General features: G+C 33.1%; 1 protein-coding gene across 1 annotated transcript in view; it reads right to left on the reverse strand.

Moving 5' to 3' along the window:
* Positions 1-6556: 6556 nt before the first annotated feature.
* LOC139502579 (uncharacterized) overlaps positions 6557-25725 on the reverse strand; it is a 35887-nt gene continuing 16718 nt past the window's right edge. The window contains exons 12-24 of the mRNA XM_071292084.1: positions 25401-25445; positions 24409-24456; positions 22760-22825; positions 21185-21244; positions 20308-20358; positions 17110-17163; positions 14457-14546; positions 13141-13206; positions 12593-12616; positions 11454-11480; positions 8132-8292; positions 7304-7432; positions 6557-6699 (exon numbers count right to left, since the gene is read on the reverse strand). Of these exons, the coding sequence (XP_071148185.1) occupies positions 6604-6699; positions 7304-7432; positions 8132-8292; positions 11454-11480; positions 12593-12616; positions 13141-13206; positions 14457-14546; positions 17110-17163; positions 20308-20358; positions 21185-21244; positions 22760-22825; positions 24409-24456; positions 25401-25445 (917 nt within the window). The 3' untranslated portion in view covers positions 6557-6603. The remainder of the gene's footprint in view (positions 6700-7303; positions 7433-8131; positions 8293-11453; positions 11481-12592; positions 12617-13140; positions 13207-14456; positions 14547-17109; positions 17164-20307; positions 20359-21184; positions 21245-22759; positions 22826-24408; positions 24457-25400; positions 25446-25725) is intronic.

Consider the following 25725-nt stretch of genomic DNA (forward strand, 5'->3'; position numbering starts at 1 on the left):
CGATGGTAGTTCGTCGGAAGGGGACGATAAATGGCTGACCCGTGTTAAGAGGGAGCCAAATCTCTTGCACGTAAAAAAACACCCTTGTAGATTTTGATACGAGATACGAGTAGGCTAATGCCGCTACAAGGCAGCACTCGCACCCGCAAAGTGGAAAGGGATTAATATAAGTTGCAGTCCCAATCCACTATAAATACCTATGTTTAAACTAACCTGGGGTTGTGGCGTACCAGCACAGCATATGATCAAACTGTGAAAATCATGCTTTTTTAGACCACATTATGACATTAAGAACATACACATGACTTATAATCGAGATTATCTTTTGACTATTTTTTATTTGCAAAAGATGTTCGAATTTATTTGTTGTTATTTTTTTTTATTTTACCCAAACCTTTAAAAACTTAAAAATAACATGAACGTTTGCCTAATTATTGGTCAGGTGTTAAAGGAAACGAAGTCCTTAACAATTTCTTGATACGTTTTGGTAATCAGATAACATGTAATCAGATATATACAATTTTGTAGGCAGCCGAAGTCGACTGAATAAATGCGCATCTGTTTAAAAAAAGGAATGACTAGTACATGTTGTGTATAGATTTTATTTTTATTGAGTCAAAATAGAAATTCTTGCCACAAACGTGTTGTTTCAAAATCTAAAGATACTATTAAACTATCACGCTATTGGTCCTATCCCAAAATGAAGAAATTTGGTTTAACTGCTCTAGACGAAAACGTACGCTTTCCTCAATATCACCAATGCAGAATTCATAACACCATGGCATAGCAACCGAAAGAACATTGAATAGAAATGTGTCAAGTATATTTATGGAGAACTCTACTCCGTGCTTTACTCACGATAACTTGATAACTTTCATATAAAATTTATGATAAAAGACAATGTTATTTTATCTAATGAATAACTAATTTTTTTTCTGTCTATGAAAACATAACATTAAAAATGTTGCGCACACTGAATATGAACCCGCGTAGTTAGCGTGTTTATGTTCAAGTGTGCACCACATTTCTGATGTTAATTCAAATAGATAGAAAATTGTTACGATCATTCCTTATAATTTAATTCTAAACTCTATTGTAAACACTAGTAAATCATAAAAAGGTTGATGACGTCACGTTCACATGACAAAATTTTGTCTATGGGCTGATAGACAAAACTATGGAACGCCATAGCTGTCTTATGTGTCTTTTTTATTATAATAAGATGGGCTTTTATTATACGAAGGTGCTTTTCTATTATACGAAGGTGCTTTTATATTATACGAAGGTGGTTTTTTATTATACGAAGGTGGTTTTCTATTATACGTTGGTGGTTTTCTATTATACGAAGGAGGTTTTCTATTATACGATGGTGGTTTTCTATTATACGAAGGTGGTTTTCTATTATACGACGGTGGTTTTCTATTATACGATGGTGGTTTTCTATTATACGATGGTGGTTTTCTATTATACGAAGGTGCTTTTCTATTATACGAAGGTGCTTTTCTATTATGTGGATGAGCTTTTCTATTATGTGGATGTGGTTCCCGTGATTAACCGGAAGTGTGGCGTGTCACATGATTTGAAAACAGGGACGGGTCAATTGCTAATAAGATATGGAATAATCTTAAATCAAGAAAATCAATTAAGTCTTTAAAAGTTTTTATGGACTATTTTATTTGAAATAAAACAATCAATTAATGATAATTGATAAGTGAATTTATCAATATATCGGAATTCGTCCACCTGTTGACCCTGCATTGTTTTCGGCGATATATCCCGGTTGCACTAACGACAGGACGATTGCCCGGATTGGGACAGGATATATTGACCGGATGAGATATAAATAGTCAGAACTTTTTGTTATTTGATAGATTATTTCAATATTTGAAGACCTTAGAGATACATAACTATATTTTTTGAAAATCTAACAAAAAAAGTTAAACAATATTTTTAAGCAAAAATAGTTGAAATGAATGACAAAAAGTATTAATGTAGCTATTGTTTTACAATATTTTTTAATGAAACTAAAACTTCATAGAAAAAAAAATGTTTTGTAACAAAAAAAAAAATTGACCGGACGGATTTCACCACGAACAATAATGAGCTGATCGACATAAGTGTAAAACATTTCTTATATCTAATAATATTTTGAAATTAATAAATCTTTATGAGGAATAATTGTTAAAATGATATTTTATGAAAACATTAACTGAATTGTTAAAACTGATTGAATAAGTCAATTTAATTATTAAATGTATTTGATCTCTTGTGTGAAAACTCAAATGACATGTTATTTGGCTTGATTGGTAATTAAAGAACCTTAGTGAGCACGCTCACATACCCCACGTCCCCACATTGTCATTGGAGAAATTAAATAAGTATAAGAAAAAAAAATTGTATAAGAAAAAATATTGAATAATAATTTCCTGTCAATATACATAGTATGTCCTTATTATCTACAAAATTTCATGAAATTCTGTTGTGTGTTTTCAGAGGCGTTGAGATGACAAACTGTTGCAGAAGTACATTGAGGCAAATAAGTTCAAAGGGGCATAACTCCTAGAAAAAAAATTGAACCGTAATTTCCTGTTGATATGCACATCTACATAGTATGTCCTTATTATCTACAAAGTTTCTGTGAAATTCTGTTGTGTGGTTTGAGAGGAGTTGCGATGACAAACTGTTGCAGTAGTACATTAAAGGAAATAAGTTCAAAGGGGCGTAACTCCTAGAAAAAAAATTGAATCGCAATTTCCCGTCGATATGCACAACTACATAGTTTGTCCTTATTATCTGAAAAGGTTTCGTGAAATTCTGTTGTGTGGTTTGAGAGGAGTTGCGATGACAAACTGTTGCAGTAGTACATTAAAGTAAATAAGTTCAAAGGGGCGTAACTCCTAGAAAAATAATTGAATCGCAATTTCCCGTCGATCTGCACAACTACATAGTATGTCCTTATTATCTGAAAAGGTTTCGTGAAATTCTGTAGTGTGTTTTGAGAGGAGTTGCGATGACAAACTGTTGCAGTAGTACATTAAAGTAAATAAGTTCAAAGGGGCGTAACTCCTAGAAAAAAAATTGAATCGCAATTTCCCGTCGATATGCACAACTACATAGCATGTCCTTATTATCTGAAAAGGTTTCGTGAAATTCTGTTGTGTGGTTTGAGAGGAGTTGAGATGACAAGAAACAGGACTGACGGACTGACGGACGGACTGACGGACGGACGGACGGACGGGTCAAAAACATTATACCCTCCGCAACTTCGTTGCGTGGGGTATAATTACGACAAGTGTCAAAATTAGATTATTTAACTAAATGTTCATGGCCTAATATGTCAAAATGTTTATCACTTATTCAAACATGTTCAAGCGGTGCTTTGCTTTTGGGCCACTTGGCATATCATTTGCTCCAAAACGTCTTTCATTTGCGCAAAAAAAAAAAAACCATTTCATTAGCACCAGTGATACAGGAAAATACAGGTAAATAGTATAAAAAAAAAGTTAATTCAAAAGAGACTTTTAGTAATAATTCCAAAACAAAGTTTTTGATTGCATAAAAAAAAATATATTCCACCGAAATTAGTCATCGTAACCATAATGAAACTCGCTGTTTTATATTAAACAATAAGTATGAACTTTTTTAAATTAGTTACACAGGGAGGAATACTTAAAGAAACTCATCTTATTCACGATGTATCAATGAATATTTCAAATTTCTTTGTTATATGTTACCTGTAAAATGACGCAAATGAAATATAACCTTGTGGCGCAAATGAAAGATTGGATTGTGTCAAAATTGGTCCATAAAAACTTTTAAAGACTTAATTGATTTTCTTGATTTAAGATTTTTCCATATCTTAGCAATTGACCCGTCCCTGTTTTCAAACCATGTGACACGCCACACTTCCGGTTAATCACGGGAACCACATCCACATAATAGAAAAGCTCTTCCACATAATAGAAAAGCACCTTCGTATAATAGAAAAGCACCTTCGTATAATAGAAAACCACCATCGTATAATAGAAAACCACCATCGTATAATAAAAAACAACCTTCGTATAATAGAAAACCACCTTCGTATAATAGAAAACCACCATCGTATAATAGAAAACCACCTTCGTATAATAAAAAACCACCTTCGTATAATAGAAAAGCACCTTCGTATAATAAAAACCCACCTTATTATAATAAAAAAGACACATAAGACAGCTATGGCGTTCCATACAAAACACTGTCAGCTAATCAGAAGACGTGTGAAAAATTGAATTATAAATGTTTAATTAAAAATATTTGTATATCGTTTTAAGTTTCTATTGATAGATTGATTGATTGAATGTTTGATTGTTTGGTGTTTTTTAAGCGGCAAATATCTCATGTATATTTAGGATAAACCTATAGTATCGTATGGCCATTGACGTAACATAATATTCGTTTTAGTACCATTATCCAACAGATACTATTATGTTAACAATGTTTTTCCAAGACAAAATGTCAATCTAAAATTGAAAATGGAAATGTGCCAAAGAGACAACACCCCGACTATAGTGCAGACAACAACCGAAGGCCACCAATGGGTCTTCAATGCAGCGAGAAACTCCTGCACCCGGAGGCATCCTTCAGTTGACCCCTGAACAAATATGTATACTAGTTCAGTGATAATGGACGTCATACTAACTCCGAATTATACACAAGAAACTAAATCATACAAGACTAACAAAGGTTAGAGGCTCCTGACTTGGGACAGGCGCAAAAATGCGTCGGAGTTAAACATGTTTTTTGAGATCTCAACTCTCCCCCCGATACCTCTAACCAATGTAGAAAAACAAACGCATTACAATACGCACAGTAAAACTCAGTTTAAGAAAAGTCCGAGTCCGATGTCAGAATAGGTAACAAAAGACAAAAATAACAACAGACTACTAGCAGTTACTGACATGCCAGCTCAAGACCTCAATTAAACTGATTGAAAGATTTTGTCTTCATCATACACCTCGAACTGATTTAACGTAAGACGCAAAAGCAATCCATTGCGCTATGTCGCACGTCAGTTTCTTGGGTAAATATCCACAGTATAATTAGAAAATCATTGATCATGTGAAGCAGGTATCATCAAGTAAGCGATGAGGGTTATTTATTTTGGAATTAAAACTGATTTTAACCGGAATTGGCCATACACTGTGATTCAAAACAGTAAATGAACACATTTTGGGAATGGATATAAAAGAAAATATTAATTCTGTTAGGTCACCAAAGTTCCAAATCACAGAAGAAATTTGTATATGACTTGCAGCAAATAAATTTACAATAACATTTTAACCATTTCAACGTGGCCTGATTTTGCTCGGTTTATTTTAATTTTTTGATGTAAAGTTTTTTTGTTTTTTTTCTCAATCACTTTATTGTGTGCTGCATGCATGGATAGACTTTTGTATTGTCACAACTTCTTCCTATATTTTTTGGTTCAATATTTTTCTGATTTGGTAATAAAATTGGTTTCAACTCTTTCAAGTTGATTTGATAAGGGATTCAATTTGTAAACGGAACGAACTTCTATCAAGATATAACAAAAACTTTGAAAAAAATATAGGATTTTTTTCTATAATATAGATAACAGGTATATTAAAAGTGTTGCTGTTTGTGTGGTACATATGTATACATATATCTCGTTCGTCGTATATATCCTGCTTCTTTTTTTTAAGAGAGAACAGTAATATAAAAACAACCTTTGTAAATAACAGTTGATTTAAGTGTAATCAATAGGGTCCGTGGGTAGCAATTATTTAATATCGACTCTTTACATAGCTATGGAATAAATACGGCGATCATGGATTAAAAATCTAAAAATCTACTGTGATAGCCGAGATTAGTATGTGGTATAAGGGAGACCATTCGTAATCAACAGCGTGATCGAATCAACGAACATCCACATTCAAGGATAGAATCCTACCACGAGACCACCAATGTTTGATGTTTATGAGTACTGATGAATTATATCTCATACTAAATTTGTCCTTGCTGGAGTTTTTTTTTGTTTTTTTTTTGTTTTTTTTTAACAAATTGTCATGAACAAGCAAGCTCAAATGTTTTACAAATAGAATAAAAAAAATAATTTAATATATGTCATTTTAAATGTCTGTTAATATTTCTTTGGCTTTCACAAAAAAAATCCCTTGAGCTGATTAGAGTACATGGATTGGAGTACACAGAGTTGAGTACATGGAGTGGAGTACCAATCGTGGACTCGAGGGTGTGTGGGGCAAATCCAATCCACAGAAACAACGATCCCGCAACGAGCTTACGTTGTGTCAATTTCATTTAAAAATTTGAAATGGACATTCCTGGGATTCTGTGTCTTGAATATATGCTCATATATTGATACACCAAAGTTATTATTGTTCTTACATCGAACAACAACATCTTGTATATGGAGTGCCCTGCTGCTTTGACCTGTATTCAGTAAAAGTCATTATGACATATGGAACATTTCTGCTCAAACCGGAACTTTGGGGGAGCAAAGTAATATGTATGGTAAACGTAATAAACAACTCAACTATTTCCCATCTTTGCCATTTATTTCTGCATTTTATATATTTTTATATTTTATGGATGATTAATTACAAAGTAACTATCTGCTTTCGGGTCGGTAAATAGAATGTGCTCTACGTGTAGTTTAGTAGTACAATTTTCTGTAACAACCTGGGAAAAAAACAAAAACATATGAATAATAATTTAATTTTGAAAGTAACGCGTCTTCTGATTGGCTGACGTTATTTTGTTATCAGCCCATAGACATAATTTAGTCATGTGACCATGACGTCGCCAACGTTTTTTCATGGTTTTCTACGGTTTAAAATGGAATTTAGAATTAAATTATAAGAAATGACTAATATGTTTTCTGTCTATTCGAAATAACATAAAAAAATGTGGTGCACATTGTTAAATAACCCGCTACGCGGGTCATTCAGTGTGCACCAATTTTTTTATGTTATTTCTTCATAGACAGAAAAAATATTTCAGTCATTCCTTAAATAAAGCTTGTATAGTCCAATAGTTATCGTTGATTGCCATTTGTCATACTGGTTTTTTTTAAATGATATTTGCTTAAATTGATTTTCATTTTCATCTATTTATTTATCCATGTCCTAATAAAGCTTATTATAGTTTATGGGGTACGTCCAGAACTAAAATCCGTACTATGTAGTTATCTTTTACATTCTTTTCCTTTTTTGTTTAAATGGTACTTTCTCATTGGCAATCAGATCACATCTGCCGATGTGCGTTGCATATTGACATTTCTTACTTTAAAGTGGTCTGTTCCACATCCAATGAAAATTCCAGCATCTCTGTTTGTCGTACTAGTGTCCAAAACATTGCCAACAAAATGAGCCACTGCAGTGTAGTGTGGAAGAGTCTGACAGACATTTTTCATCTGAAACAAAAAGGGGTTACATAAATTATTGTAAGTTACATACTGGTCGTTTTTTGGGGGTACAGGACGATAACTTATTTTGCTTTAAAAATCTCATAAAAGGTGCCCATATACAAAAGTATGGAACAATTCAATTGAGAAAACGAACAGCCTAATTTAAGAAAACAGTTTGTGAAAAACAAGGTGTTTTTTAAGGAATATTTCTATAGGAGTTTGGTCATGGTGCTGCTTGTTTGTAATTTTTGAAAAAAAAGTGTGGGAAATGTATTTGTTGAATGACCAGACGGAGGAATAGTATATTTGCAATATAGTGGATATAACATTGTGTCATAGATCAAATTTATTCGTTCAGTGTATGTTCACTTGTGTTAATATGTTTTTTCATTGAAATTGTTATTTTAGTTTGTATCTTTATGGTGTGATGTTACACGATTGTTTCAGATAAGGGTGAATGTTCAGGGTATGTTTACTTGATTTTGTTAATATGCTTTTTAATTGAGTTGAGCCATTTCAATTTATCAATTGTTTTTTTGATAGTCTGTCTTTCTATCTTGTGATTTTACACCACACTCGCAGATTATGCAAAAGGTTGGCGCCTGTTAAAACGTTGTAACCCGCTGCATATGTGTGTACCTCTCAGAACTTTGACCTATAATGGTTTAATTTTTAATTTTTAATTGTTCAATAAAAAAATCTTACCTTTTGACCTGGTGATAAATCTGACAACCGATAGTTTAAGCTGCAAGCAGACTGAACAAAGTAAATAGCTGGACTATGAATGCCATCGAGACATTTCGAGGTCTGTCCCACTACCGTATTGTGAGCAACACCAGCCAACGTTTTTACGGGATCACAAGTAGCTGCAGATAAAAGAAGATGATGGGAAAACGTTATTTTTTATCAGTTTGAATATTCGATATACTTAAATTAATAGCTTTTATATGCTAAATTTGTTTTAATAAATATATATAAGATTGATAAATTTACGATAAAAAAGACTATGCTAAAGACATTTCAAATTAATTTCTAACATGTTTCGTCAACTAATATCTTTTGCATTAAAATGTATGTTTTCTTCGTTTTTCTTTGAACCAGAGCACGCTCTGTCAATCTTGGATTTGTGGTTTGTGATTTACACATGGTTACTTTCTTGCATTTTTTTTTTCGTATCTATATGCAAAATTGGTACTCGAAATACATAACTGTTAAAAAAACCAACGAGCCCCAAGGAACACAAGTATTCTAAATAAGCTAAGGTACAAAATAATTATTTTATTTTGTATCAATACTACGTTGGTATTTAAAATCTTCCGAATAAGTGCATCAGCAGTGGCCTAAACCCAGAGTAATTAAAATCTACTGGATTAGTGCATCAGCAGTGGCCCTAACCCAGAATAATTAAAATCTACTGGATTAGTGCATCAGCAGTGGCCCTAACCCAGAATAATTAAAATCTACTGGATTAGTGCATCAGCAGTGACCCTAACCCAGAATAATTAAAATCTACTGGATTAGTGCATCAGCAGTGGCCTAAACCCAGAGTAATTAAAATCTACTGGATTAGTGCATCAGCAGTGGCCCTAACCCAGAATAATTAAAATCTATTGGATTTGTGCATCAGCAATGGCCTAAACCCAGAGTAATTAAAATCTTCCGGACAAGTGCATCAGCAGTGGCCTTAGCCCAGAGTAATTAAAATCTACTGGATTAGTGCATCAGCAGTGGCCTAAACCCAGAGTAATTAAAATCTTCCGGACAAGTGCATCAGCAGTGGCCTTAACCCAGAGTAATTAAAATCTAATGGATTAGTGCATCAGCAGGGGCCCTAACCCAGAATAATAAAAATCTACTGGATTAGTGCATCAGCAATGGCCTAAACCAAGAGTAATTAAAATCTACTGGATTAGTGCATCAGCAGTGGCCTAAACCAAGAGTAATTCGAATATACTGGGTTAGTGCATCAGCAGTGGCCCTAACCCAGAATAATTAAAATCTACTCTATCAGTGCATCAGCAGTGACCTAAACCAAGAGTAATTAAAATGTACTGGATTAGTGCATCAGCAGTGGCCCTAACCCAGAATAATAAAAATCTACTGGATCAGCAATGGCCTAAACCCAGAGTAATTAAAATCTACTGGATTAGTGCATCAGCAGTGGCCTAAACCAAGAGTAATTAAAATCTACTGGATTAGTGCATCAGCAGTGGCCTAAACCAAGAGTAATTAAAATCTACTGCATTAGTGCATCAGCAGTGGCCCTAACCCAGAATAATTAAAATCTACTCTATCAGTGCATCAGCAGTGACCTAAACCAAGAGTAATTAAAATGTACTGGATTAGTGCATCAGCAGTGGCCCTAACCCAGAATAATAAAAATCTACTGGATCAGCAATGGCCTAAACCCAGAGTAATTAAAATCTACTGGATTAGTGCATCAGCAATGGCCTAAACCAAGAGTAATTAAAATCTACTGGATTAGTGCATCAGCAGTGGCCTAAACCAAGAGTAATTCGAATATACTGGGTTAGTGCATCAGCAGTGGCCCTAACCCAGAATAATTAAAATCTACTGGATTAGTGTATCAGCAGTGGCCTAAACCAAGAGTAATTAAAATCTACTGGATTAGTGCATCAGCAGTGGCCTAAACCAAGAGTAATTCGAATATACTAGGTTAGCGCATCAGCAGTGGCCCTAACCCAGAGTAATAAAAATCTACTGGATCAGCAATGGCCTAAACCCAGAGTAATTAAAATCTACTGGATTAGTGCATCAGCAGTGGCCTAAACCCAGAGTAATTAAAATCTACTGGATTAGTGCATCAGCAGTGGCCTAAACCCAGAGTAATTAAAATCTACTGGATTAGTGCATCAGCAGTGGCCTAAACCAAGAGTAATTAAAATCTACTGGATTAGTGCATCAGCAGTGGCCTAAACCAAGAGTAATTCGAATATACTAGGTTAGTGCATCAGCAGTGGCCCTAACCCAGAGTAATAAAAATCTACTGGATCAGCAATGGCCTAAACCCAGAGTAATTAAAATCTACTGGATTAGTGCATCAGCAGTTGCCTAAATCCAGAGTAATTAAAATCTACTGGATTAGTGCATCAGCAGTGGCCCTAACCCAGAATAATTAAAATCTACTGGATTAGTGCATCAGCAGTGTCCTAAACCCAGAGTAATTAAAATCTACTGGATTAGTGCATCAGCAGTGGCCTTAGCCCAGAGTAATTAAAATCTACTGGATTAGTGCATCAGCAGTGTCCTAAACCCAGAGTAATTAAAATCTACTGGATTAGTGCATCAGCAGTGTCCTAAACCCAGAGTAATTAAAATCTACTGGATTAGTGCATCAGCAGTGGCCTAAACCCAGAGTAATTAAAATCTACTGGATTAGTGCATCAGCAGTGGCCTTAGCCCAGAATAATTAAAATCTACTGGATTAGTGCATCAGCAGTGTCCTAAACCTAGAGTAATTAAAATCTACTGGATTAGTGCATCAGCAGTGGCCTTAGCCCAGAGTAATTAAAATCTACTGGATTAGTGCATCAGCAGTGTCCTAAACCCAGAGTAATTAAAATCTACTGGATTAGTGCATCAGCAGTGTCCTAAACCCAGAGTAATTAAAATCTACTGGATTAGTGCATCAGCAGTGGCCTAAACCCAGAGTAATTAAAATCTACTGGATTAGTGCATCAGCAGTGGCCTAAACCCAGAGTAATTAAAATCTACTGGATTAGTGCATCAGCAGTGGCCTAAACCCAGAGTAATTAAAATCTACTGCATTAGTGCATCAGCAGTGGCCTAAACCCAGAGTAATTAAAATCTACTGGATTAGTGCATCAGCAGTGGCCTTAGCCCAGAGTAATTAAAATCTACTGGATTAGTGCATCAGCAGTGGCCCTAACCCAGAGTAATTAAAATCTACTGCATTAGTGCATCAGCAGTGGCCTAAATCAAGTGGAATGAAAAGACAAAACTTTCTTATTATTTGTCCAAAGCAAGTAGATTGTTTTCTACTTACCTGCCGTAGTCTGAGCGACTGTTGGAACTGAAACAAAAAAAAATAATATATAAACACACATTATCAGTTCTCAACCGAATCTCTTTGTCAATTTTTAGATGTAGGTCAAATTAAGAATATAATTGGGAATTGAAACGAGGAATGTGTCAAAAGGACAACAACCAAACCAAAGAACAAAAAACAACCGAAGGCAACCAACAGGTCTTTAACACAGAGAGAAGATACCGCATCTAGATGCAGGCTTCAGCTGGCCCCTAAGCAAAAATGTATACTTGTTCAGCGAAAATGGACGTCACACTAAACTCCAAAACACATAAGTGAACCAAATTTAACAAAAAACATACACAACTAACATGGGTCAGAAGTTCATGACTTGGGGCAGGTGCGAAAATGTGGTGATTTTCTTTTTTAAATCTCCAACCTCCGCTATGCATCAAGCCAAAGTAGGAAAAAACACACAGCAATACGCACAGCAGACGACTCAATTTAAAAGAAGTCCTAGTCTGATGTAAGAACGGGTGACTGAAAAAAATAAGCAAAATGACAATGATCAACATGTATTTATGAAGAACAATTTCACGGCTGGTAATTTACACACGCAGAACAATTGGTTCTGCAATAAAAACCGTTAGAGGATTTTCAAGTTATGCTTGAGTGGAGTAATTGTCACCGCTTCGAAAGGTATGTACATTTCTAAATCGCAATTTTCTAATTCAACCGATCAAAATATTGAAAATCGGAGAATGCTATGCTGTGGTGAATACTATAACGAAGAGACACATGTATCATTTACTGTTGTGCATGGAGTAAAACTCCTACAAAATCAATCGTCCCACGAATAATTGCCGAAAAAGGTGACATTTAAATTTTGAGATGGTTCTATTAACAGACAGACTCACAGGTTCAAATTTAGTTCTTTTTTGTGTTAATCGTATTGAATGTCGTTTTGGGCGATGGGTACGCTGTTGAAAGACGTATTAATAAATCTAAAAACTATCAATTTTCCTTATTTCATGCGTACAGGGATCGGGGGCACAAACGGGTAAGTATACTAATTCTTCCATTCAATGCATCCGGCGATAGCTTAATTTAAACCATACACTGAATTTTATATTCATGATATATAATAAGTTATTTACCTGGAGTTGGCGGAGTGATTGGAACTGCAAAATTTAAAAATATATACATTTTACATATGCATACGTGAACAACCAAATGGATTATTACTGGTACTGGTGAAGGAACTGCCTATTCCATGCTGCTAAGGCATGAAAATCACCTACGTGTTTTGGTTGAGCCAAAATTCCTCATTTTTTATTTCTTTTATCATCTGAACTAGGTGTTCAATGCTTTTCTACATAACAAGATATGACTCATCACAGGATTTATATCTTAAATGCGTAGCAAGAGCGATGTAACGTGAAAAAGAACAGAACTTTTTAAAAGGCTGTGATTTCATTTCCTTAGTTTTAATGTTCATGTTGCTAAGTCTTATGTTCTCCGAAGTGTTTTGTGGACTGCATGCTGTTCGTGTTATAATGTATTTTGTATTGTCGATGTATAGTTTCTTTTTACTGCAGCGTTGGTATCTCCTGTATTTTTATTAAACAAAATGATTCAATCTGGACACTTCAGGATATTATAGATAATAGATAATATAATAGAGCGTTGGATTTTTATATCGTACCTGTGGCGTCAGTTGTAATAATAGTCTTTTTCCCACATTGACATGTATTTGTTGAAGAATGCATTGCTGTAAACAAAAAATAATAAGTATAATAATAAATGATCACTTTGGAATATTATTTTAAAAGCGCTTGTAATTTTGCAAATGGTACATTTACACTTTGATATTTAAAATCCAATAAACAAAATAACGATCGTAGAAATAAACTCTTACGTCTTGTGCCAATGTATCACTGCAAGACATGTAATTTCGAACAAAAACTTTGGAAATAGTAAAACCGTATGATACTATTTGTTTTTATCCAAAAATTAGTTTTTGGACCCACATGGAGTTTTAATAAATTTGCGAAAAGAGTTTGAATCTGTCAACAATACATTTCCCAAATCTATAGTCAAGTTCATCTCACACTCTATACTTCGATAACAATGCCTACGAAATTTTCAACAGATTTCATTTTTTTTTCTTAACTCTCCAATTAGTTTCAGGATTCACATGTGTTTTTATGGTCGATGTTGAATTGTCTTTTTAATATTTCTTTCTGTTCTTATTTTGGAATGCCCTAAAAAAAATCGAATTCCACTTGCACTTATTTAAATAAGGACACTAGCGCTTTTAAAAAAAGACACTTGCGCTTTTTATATAGTACAATTTGCGCTTTTAAAATATTTGCTTCTTATGATTTATCCGGGCTTAGGACTGTTTTGACCTTGCACAGTTAAAGTCATAATTTTTATTATAGTTTAAAAGTTTAATATTCATTTCATAGAACATTCATTTCACAGCACACCAATATAGCAATAAGTGAATGTTCTGAAAACATAAACTAATATAGTCATCACTGGTCAGTTTTCGCTTAATATATATTAAACTTTTAGAAGGAACAAATATAGCTATCTGTCCTGACTGGTATTTTGCCCACATTTCAAATAGTTATTTTAGTTTTTCTCATTTCTAAAATGTTGACTGAGGTCCCTGTTCATCAATAAAGCTTTTATCGATGTAATTAACCGACGGGTTTTTGTTTAAAAATGAGAATCCAACTTCACTAGTCTATAACTATAACTTTAAGACTGTGCCCTTAAGAATGTGAACTTACTAACTACAAATATAAGTTGAATTTATTTACGTAACTCGATGAAAAAGATAGTTTAAATCATTTTAAGTACCCAGAACATTGTATGTATCTCTGTCAAACTCATGATGTGTTTTCCCTTGCTATAGTTTCGTCTTTTGCTTTATTTTGAACGTTATAGCGCTAAAGATACATTAAACAAAATAATTTTAAACAAATTTACATTGTCTGTAGCATAACTTACCATTTTTGATTTCTTGCGCTAAATGATAAATACACAAATAGTTATATTGACCATCATCGTCAACCGGAATCTGGCGTAAATTATTCCATACTAGAAAAAAGTTTATAAAAAATCATGTGAGGTAAATTGTAATTGAAAAAAAAACGGAAAAGTGAGTCTAAAAGTGAAAAAGAAAAAAACCCGCAGGAAAAAACCAGACAGAAAGACAGTAAAAGAACGACGAACCATAAAGGGCAAACGTATCTCTGACCGATAAACAGTTTCTGCTCCTCTAGTAACATCTGTTATGCTGCTTATGATACGTAATCATTTGGTGATATGTCCAATTGGACACATAATTAAAAAAAATATTTACAAATCGTGTTCACTTTAATTACAGATTAAATTCACGATGCTATCATTCAAGACGAAGCGGCTAAATCAACTTCATACTTTAGAACTTATGAAAATCTCTTCTCTTGTAATAATTCTCATATGATTTGCATATTATGGTGCGTTGATATTTGATCGGACGATAGGACTTCCGGTAGTTGTTCTTGCCGTTGTTTATTTTTCGATAGACGACGTTGACCGAATTTCTTTTCGTTACTAATGTAAACAAGATGGCGGCGCCGATAACACAATCCGACTCGACGTTAATAAAATGTACTTTCACTTCGCGTTAATCATTGAGTTAGATAATAAACGCAAAACATTCATTTGAATAATAAAAATATTTTTTTCGGTTTATTTAGTATCAGATAGGAAATTTCATGGAGTACATATTTTTGCGTTAACCAGCAACTATATTCATGCGCCAGGACAATTCATTGACACAAACAAATATACAATTTACATGTGATAGAGGTTACGAGTGTGGTGAAATAAATTACTTATATATCTCCATTTTTAAAGAATTATACGCCGTATTAAAGGAACTTATAGGTGTATAAACTCGACCAATTCACACACAAACATATCATTTCAAAGAATTATAAGGATTAAACGCCTTTTAAAGGAATTTATTGGTGTATAAACTTGAGCAAGTGACTCACAAACTTATCATTAAAAGTTCGAATATGTTTGTAAGTGAACTGGTCGAGTTTATTCACCAATAAATTCCGTTAAAAAGGCGTTTAATCTATAATAACAACATACAGAGTACCAATTTAAGACCCTTCTCTGAATATACGTCTTGATTCTTCGTTTGTAATAAAACGTGAATCGATTTCTTCTATCTACCTTAATTTAAGAATAAGGTTGATATAATGGGAAACGGAGAAGTCACATGTCTTGTGTACATAACTATAAGTCTGGTAGTTTTGATAGGTCTGAAATAATATTGCATTATGCTCTTACTTGATCTTTATTTTTTTGGCAATCCGCATATTGCCTACAATAGATATTTTCATGTGATTTCAAAGCACGGTTTGTGTGTCGATATAATGAATATTGGCGTGTTTTGAACAGAGGTTTATTGGAGCTGTTGTTTATATTGTCTTTTGAGGACAAATGTTTTCTAAAAATGTCATGTACAAAGTCCGAAATATGGCAGTTGTTATCAAATAGTTCGTTTCTCTGTATTCTGGTGTTTGTTTATGTTGCAATTCAGAATTCCTGTTGTTCCTTTGTATTCCTTCGGTTCTTATAACGTGACTCTGTACTTTAAAAGATCCCGTCAGTATGATATGGTGCTATAATATGTCATTCTGATATATTTCTATTATGAATTACACAATACGTTGAACCACAAACGTCAAAATCATTCAATCGCGTAGTGGAATTAACTATTTGTGGATTCTTAGAAATTCTATATAACTTTTGGACTATTTTAAATCTCGGTCTATTTCTGAAATTTATTCTTACATACTTTTGATTTTTTAACCCTGTATGCTAACATTGCCTATGTGAAATTTTAAAATTGTTTGTATGTACATTGAACGACAAATATATGTGACGCATACAATTTTCTTATGTCAGACACGCGAATCAATGAATATGTTTGTAGATAGATGTTTTTGTGTTCTGTCAAATTGTCCCTTTTAAAATTGTTACACGATGATGACTGCTGTTCCCATATTTTGACTATTTTTATTTATTGTGTCTGTTTAGTTTACGCATCATTGTAAATATAACGGAATTTGATGAGACTGTCATCAAAGTAAGAGGGTTAGCGCTAAAAAAAACAGGTTTAATCCACCATTCCACCATTCTCTACATTTGAAAATGCCTGTACCAAGTCAGGAATATGACAATTCTTGTCCATTCGGTTTTGATGTGTTTTGTTATTTGATTTTGCCATGTGATTATGGACTTTCCGAATTGATTTTCCTCTAAGTTCAATATTTTTGTGATTTTACTTTTAATTTCCTCATATAGTTGTGTTCCCCAGATTATTTTTCTCAATGAATTTATGAATTTTGAACAGCAGTATACTAATGTTGCCTTTATTTGACTTACATGTAATTTGTTTTAATTTACATTTTAACATGATAGTGTTCGGAGCCCTTGTCTTTGCAGAAAAATTATAAACCTTTGATTCCGCTTAGATTCTAAAGTGAATTTGCACCGATAAATTCAGCCTTTATCGTTCCTAAAAGATTTACAAACTGTGTTTCCATATGTGAAAATGCTGACATCGAGACGGAGGAGAAGATTCATATATGATACTTACTAAAGACATGAGTTCGACAATGCAGCTGGAAGGTTTTATAATGCGCTAGAAGACCTGCAAAAGTGTTCAAAATAATTATAGGTTGTTTTACATTAATATATTTAACTCTAGCAACGAATGACACTATTTGAGAATTGAATGCTTCTTTTTGTACATTTATTGGATTGTTAAAGCGCTGACCGAAGGAGATTTCCGCGGGGTCAATGCTTTTACACCCCTATAAAATTACTAAAAAGGAGCATCCAATACTTACAATTACTTTGGAATGCTAAGATCATAAAAATATTACCTGTGCACTGTATTGTGGAAGCTTGTGTCATCATGAATGTTACAATTCACTATGAAATGAAGGTTATGTTCTTAATGATGCGAGATTGCTGTTAACCAATCAAAATAACGTATCAAAATTAAACAAACATGTAATGTAATTATTCGAGACTGGACTTTTTTTTTGACAGAATCGTTTTTTCTTGTATAGCGTTGATATTCTTCTTCAAACCAATAGATAGATAGTTGCAAACAAATATGAAATCAACATTAAATAATCAGATGTATGTTATACCCGAGAAGACAATAAATAATTGTGCATTGATGAAATCTTGTTTTCAAATGTCTTGATTGGAAAACTCCGGATGCACCTTATTGGTAATGTGTATTTTCGTTTACCACTGTTGTTTGAATATCATCAGCTCAGTAGTAACGTTACCAAGGCGTCGCTACTGATATAATTTACACATATTTTTCAAAATTATTTTTCCTCATTAAGAGAATACAGTAAACAGAATTTCGAACACACTAAGGCAAAGTTGACCTAAGCAAGTCCCTTTTGGTCATATAGCTCCTAGCATTTGAACGCACTCCTTCGTCCCTAGCTTTTAAATGATTTTGTTTGAGCATATTTATATTGACCATGATTAACGTTTCTTTTTATTGAAAAAAAGATTCATAAGCGTTTGAATTTATCGTGAATTAACGGCGGCTTGGCCTTTAATGCAAAACATTAAATATCAGCATAAAGGTCTCACTCGTGGTGAAATCAATATAAATTCAAGCCCCCACGAATTATTTTTATTCCAATAGGGGACATAAAAGACGAAAAAAATAACTATTTACATACTCAAAAGAGTTTCAATTACATACAAGATTGGAAAATCTAATTAACTATCCTACTTTCATTTAAGAAGATGGGGTTTCAACAAATTTTCAATACCTAATCGTCTTTCAGTTTTCCATCCGTACATTTTCCAGTCAAAAAGTTTCATTACATTCTAACGTGAAAATTCAATGACGTGACGTCAGTTACAAGTTTTAAGTTTTAACACTTTTTGATTCAAGCGTCACTGATGAGTCTTTTGTAAACGAAACGCGCGTCTGGTGTAAATATAAAATTTCAATCCTGGTATCTATGATGAGTATATTTACAACCACGGGGTCGATGTCACTGCTGGTGGAGATTTATTTCCCCGAGGGTATCACCAGCCCAGTAGTCAGCACTTCTATGTCGACTTGAGTTATCATTGATATGTTCATAATTATAAATTATCTGTTAACAAAACTTTGAATGTTTGAAGTACTAAGGCTTTTCTACCGCAGGAATAGATTACCTTAGCTGTATTTGGCAAAACTTTTAGGAATTTTTGGTTCTCAATGCTTTTCAACTTTGTACCTTTTTTGGCCTATTTAAAACTTTTTGATTCAAGCGTCACTGATGAGTCTTTTGTAGACGAAACGCACATCCGGCGTAAATATAAAATTTCAAACCTAGTATCTATGATGAGTTTATTTACACCATCTGACAAGAGGTAAGTCATTCTCAGAAAGTAAGCGTCTTGGGGAGGGGGAATTGAAACCGTGCCAAACAATCAATGACGTTGACGATCAGCTGTCATATCAATATATTCAGATTTTACTACGGGTGTGAATTAATCTTTGTTACGAAGGACAATATTAACGGTAAAAAATGTTGTGCACCAGATGCATGTTTCGCAATTAAGATATACATAAAGGGATGTGTCTCCTAGTAAAATCAATATCAATTTAAGATCGTAATGTTTACTTAATATGCTGATACTTACTACCAAAGTGTTTCTCACGGTGATCTGACTCATACTTGTAAGATCGTGAGGTATTTAATTTATGCTAATACTTACTACCAAAGTGCCTGTCACAATGATCTGACTCATACTTTTAAGATCGTGAGGTATACTAAATATGCTGATACTTACTACCAAAGTGACTGTCACAGTGATCTGACTCATTCTTGTCAGATCGTGAGGTATACTAAATATGCTGATACTTACTACCAAAGTGCCTGTCACAATGATCTGACTCATACTTGTAAGATTGTGAGGTATACTAAATATGCTGATACTTACTACCAAAGTGACTGTCACAGTGATCTTACTCATACTTGTCATATCGTGAGGTATACTAAATATGCTGATACTTACTACCAAAGTGCCTGTCACAATGATCTGACTCATACTTGTAAGATCGTGAGGTATACTAAATATGCTGATACTTACTACCAAAGTATTTCTCACAATGATCTGACTCATACTTGTAAGATCGTAAGGTATAGTAAATATGCTGATACTTACTACCAAATGTTTGTTACAGTGATCTGACTCATACTTGTCATATTGTGAGGTATACTAAATATGCTGATACTTACTACCAAAGTGACTGTCACAGTGATCTGACTCATACTTGTCATATCGTAAGGTATACTAAATATGCTGATACTTACTACCAAAGTATTTCTCACAATGATCTGACTCATACTTGTAAGATCGTAAGGTATAGTAAATATGTTGATACTTATACCAAAGTGACTGTCACAGTGATCTGACTCATACTTGTCATATCGTGAGGTATACTAAATATGCTGATACTAACTACCAAAGTGCCTGTCACAATGATCTGACTCATACTTGTAAGATCGTGAGGTATACTAAATATGCTGATACTTACTACCAAAGTGTTTGTTACAGTGATCTGACTCATACTTGTAAGATCGTGGGGTATACTAAATATGCTGATACTTACTACCAAAGTGTTTGTTACAGTGATCTGACTCATACTTGTCATATCGTGAGGTATACTAAATATGCTGATACTTACTACCAAAGTGTTTGTTACAGTGATCTGACTCATACTTGTCATATCGTGAGGTATACTAAATATGCTGATACTTACTACCAAAGTGTCTGTCACAGTGATCTGACTCATACTTGTAAGAATGTAAGGCTAAAGTAAAAAAAAAACATTAAAAGTAACACATTTTCAATTCAAAATCTTTTCGGTCAGTGCATGTTTTCATATTTGATTTTACCCATCATTTTTAGTCCACTAATGTGGCGCGCAGGTTTAGTATTGAATGGTCTTCTTGTTCAATTTATAATTCAAGAAGGAACATTTTGATGATTTATCGAAAGTATGATTTTATGTTGGATCACAAACTATCTTAATAATTCAAACCTCTCTAGAAAAAGGGTAAGTGTGGTCTCTGTACACGCACAGCTAACTAAACACAAAAAACAAAGCAACAGTGTTTGATTTGCTAATCTCCATCGTGAAGTCATAGTGAGGCCTTCAACATGAACCAAAACAAAACCTCACCTCACAGCATTTTGTAGACGGCCCTTTGCATCGGTATGGAGTGAAAAAGGATGAGATATTTTTTTCTTAATCTTATTCAAATGTTCGATTCTCATATATAAGCTCCTTTAACTCCGTTTCTGTATATGATATATACCATGTAATTGTACAATCCATTTTTTAAGAGTTCAAAATACCAAAATAACTTTATATGTTCCGTAAAATTGTGATTTTGTTTGACATAAACACACAGAATTTAAAAATTTCCATATCCTTAACCATTATCAAAACCAATTTCCCATTGAATCAACAGGAACGTTCCTTCGCATCAAATACACATTTTAAGTCTTTTATTTGATTAAGGTATCATTTATAATTTACAAAATTTATATATTATTGGTTATTTGACCGTTATTGCTTTTAATTTACAATAGCTATCATATAACATTGTTTAAGTCAATAAAGTTATACTCACGCCATTGGGTGTATGAACCACTGCATTCGCATTGGTCTCTGTTAAAGTTGTGAAGTTTGTCTAGAACGACAAAATAGAAACAATTAAGAATTCCTTAAATAGTGTCAATCTTCAATAGTCTATATTTTATTGCCATAAAAGCGGGAGGTTTGGCTAGCCACCAAACAATCAATCCACCATTATTTCTTTAAATGTCCTGTACCAAGTCAGGAACTTGGCCAATGTTATATCATATTTCGTTTGTGTGTGTTCGTGTTGCATGTTAGTGTTGTGTTCCTGTTGTGTTCCTGTTGTGTTGTTGTTCTCCTCTTATATTTGATCTGTTTCTCTCAGTTTTAGTTTGTAACCCGGATTTGGGTTTTTTTCTCAATCGATTTATGTATTTCGAATAAAGGTATACTACTGTTGCCTTGATTTAAACAACAATGATATAGCACGTACATATTTTGTTTTTATGAAGTAGGAAGCTGTTATTGCATTCGAGAACATAGTTCAGACAAGGATTGACAGCACCACAACCATACGGAAAATGAAGAAACAGCAAACACCCCTTAAAAACTAAATTAAAGCAACGGGAACTCAAGCGACATAGAGGAGGAACTTGCATCTTCCGGACGGATAATACGTCCATTATACAATGGTCGGAAATGTTCAGTTATTTTATATTAAGATAAAAGCTGATGATAAGATCCATTAGGTTAAAATCATAATATAGAGAAGCGGCATTGTACCACAAGATCGGCGCGAATAATAATCACAAAAAAAGAACTATCTTAGCATGTTTGTAGTTACAAAAAGATATTTTGAGCCAATTTCAACAAAGGCGAAATAAGGTCTATGAAAAAAATAGAATTATTCAAAATCAAAATTGAGACAACTTTCACTAATTTAAAAAACAAAGTAGGGGGAAATATTTTCAAGTAAATTAATCTTATCATACTGGGATAAAGTATTAAAGCACGACAAATTAGTAATTCCATTTCATTGGTAATTGGAAGAGTTATTACCCTAGAATGACAGATTAAATGGTCTTCAAAATAAAAATAAACTTTTACGAATCCAAGCAACAATGCATACATAGTTTGAACTAAATTAATTCAAGCGTACTCTAGTAAGTGCGCAATTTTTGTAAACTACCCAGATATGGATGTTTAAGTCAAATAACTCTTTAAAAACCATAACATTTTGAAAAGTAGTTTACGTTCGTTAACCCCAATAATTGTAAAGTCTGATGTAAAATAGTGCAAACATACTTTAGGCAATATGCAACATGTGAAAAATTAGCTTAATCTGACGGTTTTATCAGGAACCACAGATGAAAAGTGTTAAATTCAAAGGTATTTTTTTTACTAATCCTTAAAAACTGTTATCTTATCGTGTATGCATTATGAGTCAAACGTAAACGAACAGTAAATATCTTTTATAACTTGTTTAATTTGTTATGGTTATAAGCAATGTTCAAAATGGTAGTATATTCAATTTGCGATAGTCATTTTCATAATAAGTTTGCTCTCATACTGTTAAACACTAGACTAGTATAAAATACATTTAGATGTAACTACTAATAAAACATACCATGAACTATTTCGGCTGCCGCATGCCTGCATTCTGGCTTTCGAATGTTGTAAATCAAGTCCCAGACTGAAACAATCGTCATCATTTATTAGATAGATCTATCATCTTTTATGAGAAGGAAACCATGGTGTTTTGTTCATAACATTATCTAGTCTTAAATATCATGTATATGGTTGAGCGCCCACTTACATATTTTAACCCGCCACATTCTGTATGTATGTGCCTATCCCAAATCAGGAGCCTGCAATCCAGTGGTTGTCGTTTGTTGATGTGTTACATATTTGCTATTCGTTCATTTTTCAGTTTTCTCGTTTGAATTGTTTTACATTCGTCATTTGTCGGCCTTTTATAGCAGACAATGCGGTATGGGCTTTGTTTATTGTTGAAGGCCGTATGGTGCACTATAATTGCTAATTTCTCTGTCATTCTGTGGCTCTTGTGAAGTGCTGTCTCATTGACAATCATATCACATTTTCTTTTTATATATATAAAGGCATTACTCAATTACATGAAGCTACAGTAGGCTGCTTGACACAGTACAGTAAAATTGCCATAACGACATTGAAACAAAAAATAGAATAACAAAAATACAAAACGGACAGTCCTTTAAGAAATGAAAAAATCAAAAGTTTAAACACATCAAACAAATAGTAAACAACTGTCATATTGTCATATTGGATTCCTTTTGTGCGCTTTCAGGGTTATTTCGCTTATGTGTTTGATAATTTTTTTAATTCACTGATGAAAAACATCACTGAGAATACTTAATCTAGTGCTTCAAATTAAATTTGTTATAATGTGAAATGGGTAAATTTTCTTCTTGTTAGATTTTATATGATTAAAAAGGTGCATCTTTTAAAACCTGTAACATTGTGCAACATGTTCCAAAAAGTATTTGTACTTAAATATAGTTTTTATGAAGAAGTATTTAATATCAAGAACCGGAAGTGTTCAATAAATAGTATTCGTCGCTATACGATATCTCCTTATACTAAGTATTGCCGTGCGGAAAATCAAATAAGAGAAAGATGCAACATAAAAGATTGTCTGATTTATCTGAGAACTTCAATAACATTAGTTATGTCATGTCTATTGTAGATTCATTATTATTCGTTGGATACCAATTTTCGTGAGTTTCGTGGGTAAAGAAGAACCACAACTTCAAATATTCAACGAATATTATATTTTCAATAGGCTTTGTATACAGAGAATGGCAAACCACGAAATTTAAATATCCACGAATATGCAAGTTTTCAACAATCCACGAAAATTGATACCCACGAAAATAAATGAATCTTAATGTAGTACAATGTAGCATTGTGGGCCTCGGAGGCGTAATAGTAGAACTTCTAAACTACTGGCCTGTCAACTCTTAAGTTGTGAATTCAAATACGACACGTGGCAGGCTCCACTAACGCTTATATTATCGGCGGTTGTCTGCAGAATCTCAGGCTTCTTCAACCAATGTTAACTGACCGTCATAACAAAGCACAGTAAAGCATAGTTAAAATACCAATCAATCAATATAACAGATTTGTTAATTATTCACGGATATAATAATGAGAATAAAAATAAGTTATGTTTGACAAATATGCTGTTAACAACTTGAGTTACCTTTTCTAAGTTACCGTCTATATTATTCAATATACCTTGAGTATCTGCCATACATGGACTACTGTTAAGGCCATTTAACAATTCTATAAAGAGAGTATATAAGATCATTAAACGCCTAAAATAATTAAATGTGAAAGATTATTCAAGCTTTTTTTTATAATTTAGGGGGCTCGCGGGTCTAAATCGAAATTTTATTTTGATATAGGATTTTGCTATATTTTTCTATAAATGAACTTTATCTTATACTTAATAGAAAAATGAAAAAAAAAAAAATGGGGTCACCGTTCATTTACGCTCACAATCTGCCTTCGAAAGAAGCATACATTTTTGTAAAAGTACTTTTTTGTATTGAACTAATAGGAGAAATAGAGGTAATATCGGAATAAAAAAAGAACTAAATTACAGAAATCGCTCAAATTTTGAAATAGTTTAGTTTAAGTACAGCTTATTTGAAAATTATAATAAAAAATATAGGTCACCGATGAGTTAAAAAAAGATATTTCAATTTTAATGCCATAAAATTTCATTGTTTCACCAAAAGGAGATAATTCGAAGTTTTTCAATGACACATACATTTTAGAAGTCATCTGTGACGAATTGATTTTTTTAATGATTTTTGTACAATATGATAAAGTTACAACTAATAAAGGTAATAAATAAAATTTGTAATGAAAATTAACTGTTTCATTTTTTTCCTTAATTTTTATACCCTCGAGCCTTCTTAAGAGTGCATTATAATGAAAAGTTCTTATGAGGATGTACTAGTATTTCTTCTCCTCAAAAGGTTTCGAAAAAATAGAAATGATTAAAAGCTTTATATCACTAGTACGCTAGACAAATACGCAACGATATTATATTACTTATTATCATAATCTACATTCTTTAATTAGTTCTTGCATATTACACGTTTGATCATGTATTATTTAAACAAAACAGTGCTGTTGAAGGGTTCTTTATATATTTTCAAAAACTACTTGATGATATGAAATAAGCTGTAGCTTGACTTTAGGTGGAACAATTATTTTACCTGTTATTTTTCCGTTGGCAGTGTGATCGTTGCAACCAGCATATACTAAAAAATAATTATAGAATAGAAAAACAAAGGGTATGGGGTATCCCTCCATGGCACAAAATCAGTTCATACACAGCAAAAAACAAAACAAAAAACATGTGCAATTCATTAGTGCACATTGTAAAAACAGATTTTTCCTTGCGTTTTGATTTGACCTATGTTTATTTGCAGCTATTAATTAAATGCCGTGTTTTTTTTTAATAATCTGCGACTTTAGACCAAAATAATGACAATAAAATTGTTCCGACCTAATTGATAGATATTTAGTATTTGAAAAATC

This window comes from Mytilus edulis, chromosome 14 (genome assembly GCF_963676685.1).
Source record: "Mytilus edulis chromosome 14, xbMytEdul2.2, whole genome shotgun sequence".
Taxonomy (NCBI): Eukaryota; Metazoa; Mollusca; class Bivalvia; order Mytilida; family Mytilidae; genus Mytilus; species Mytilus edulis.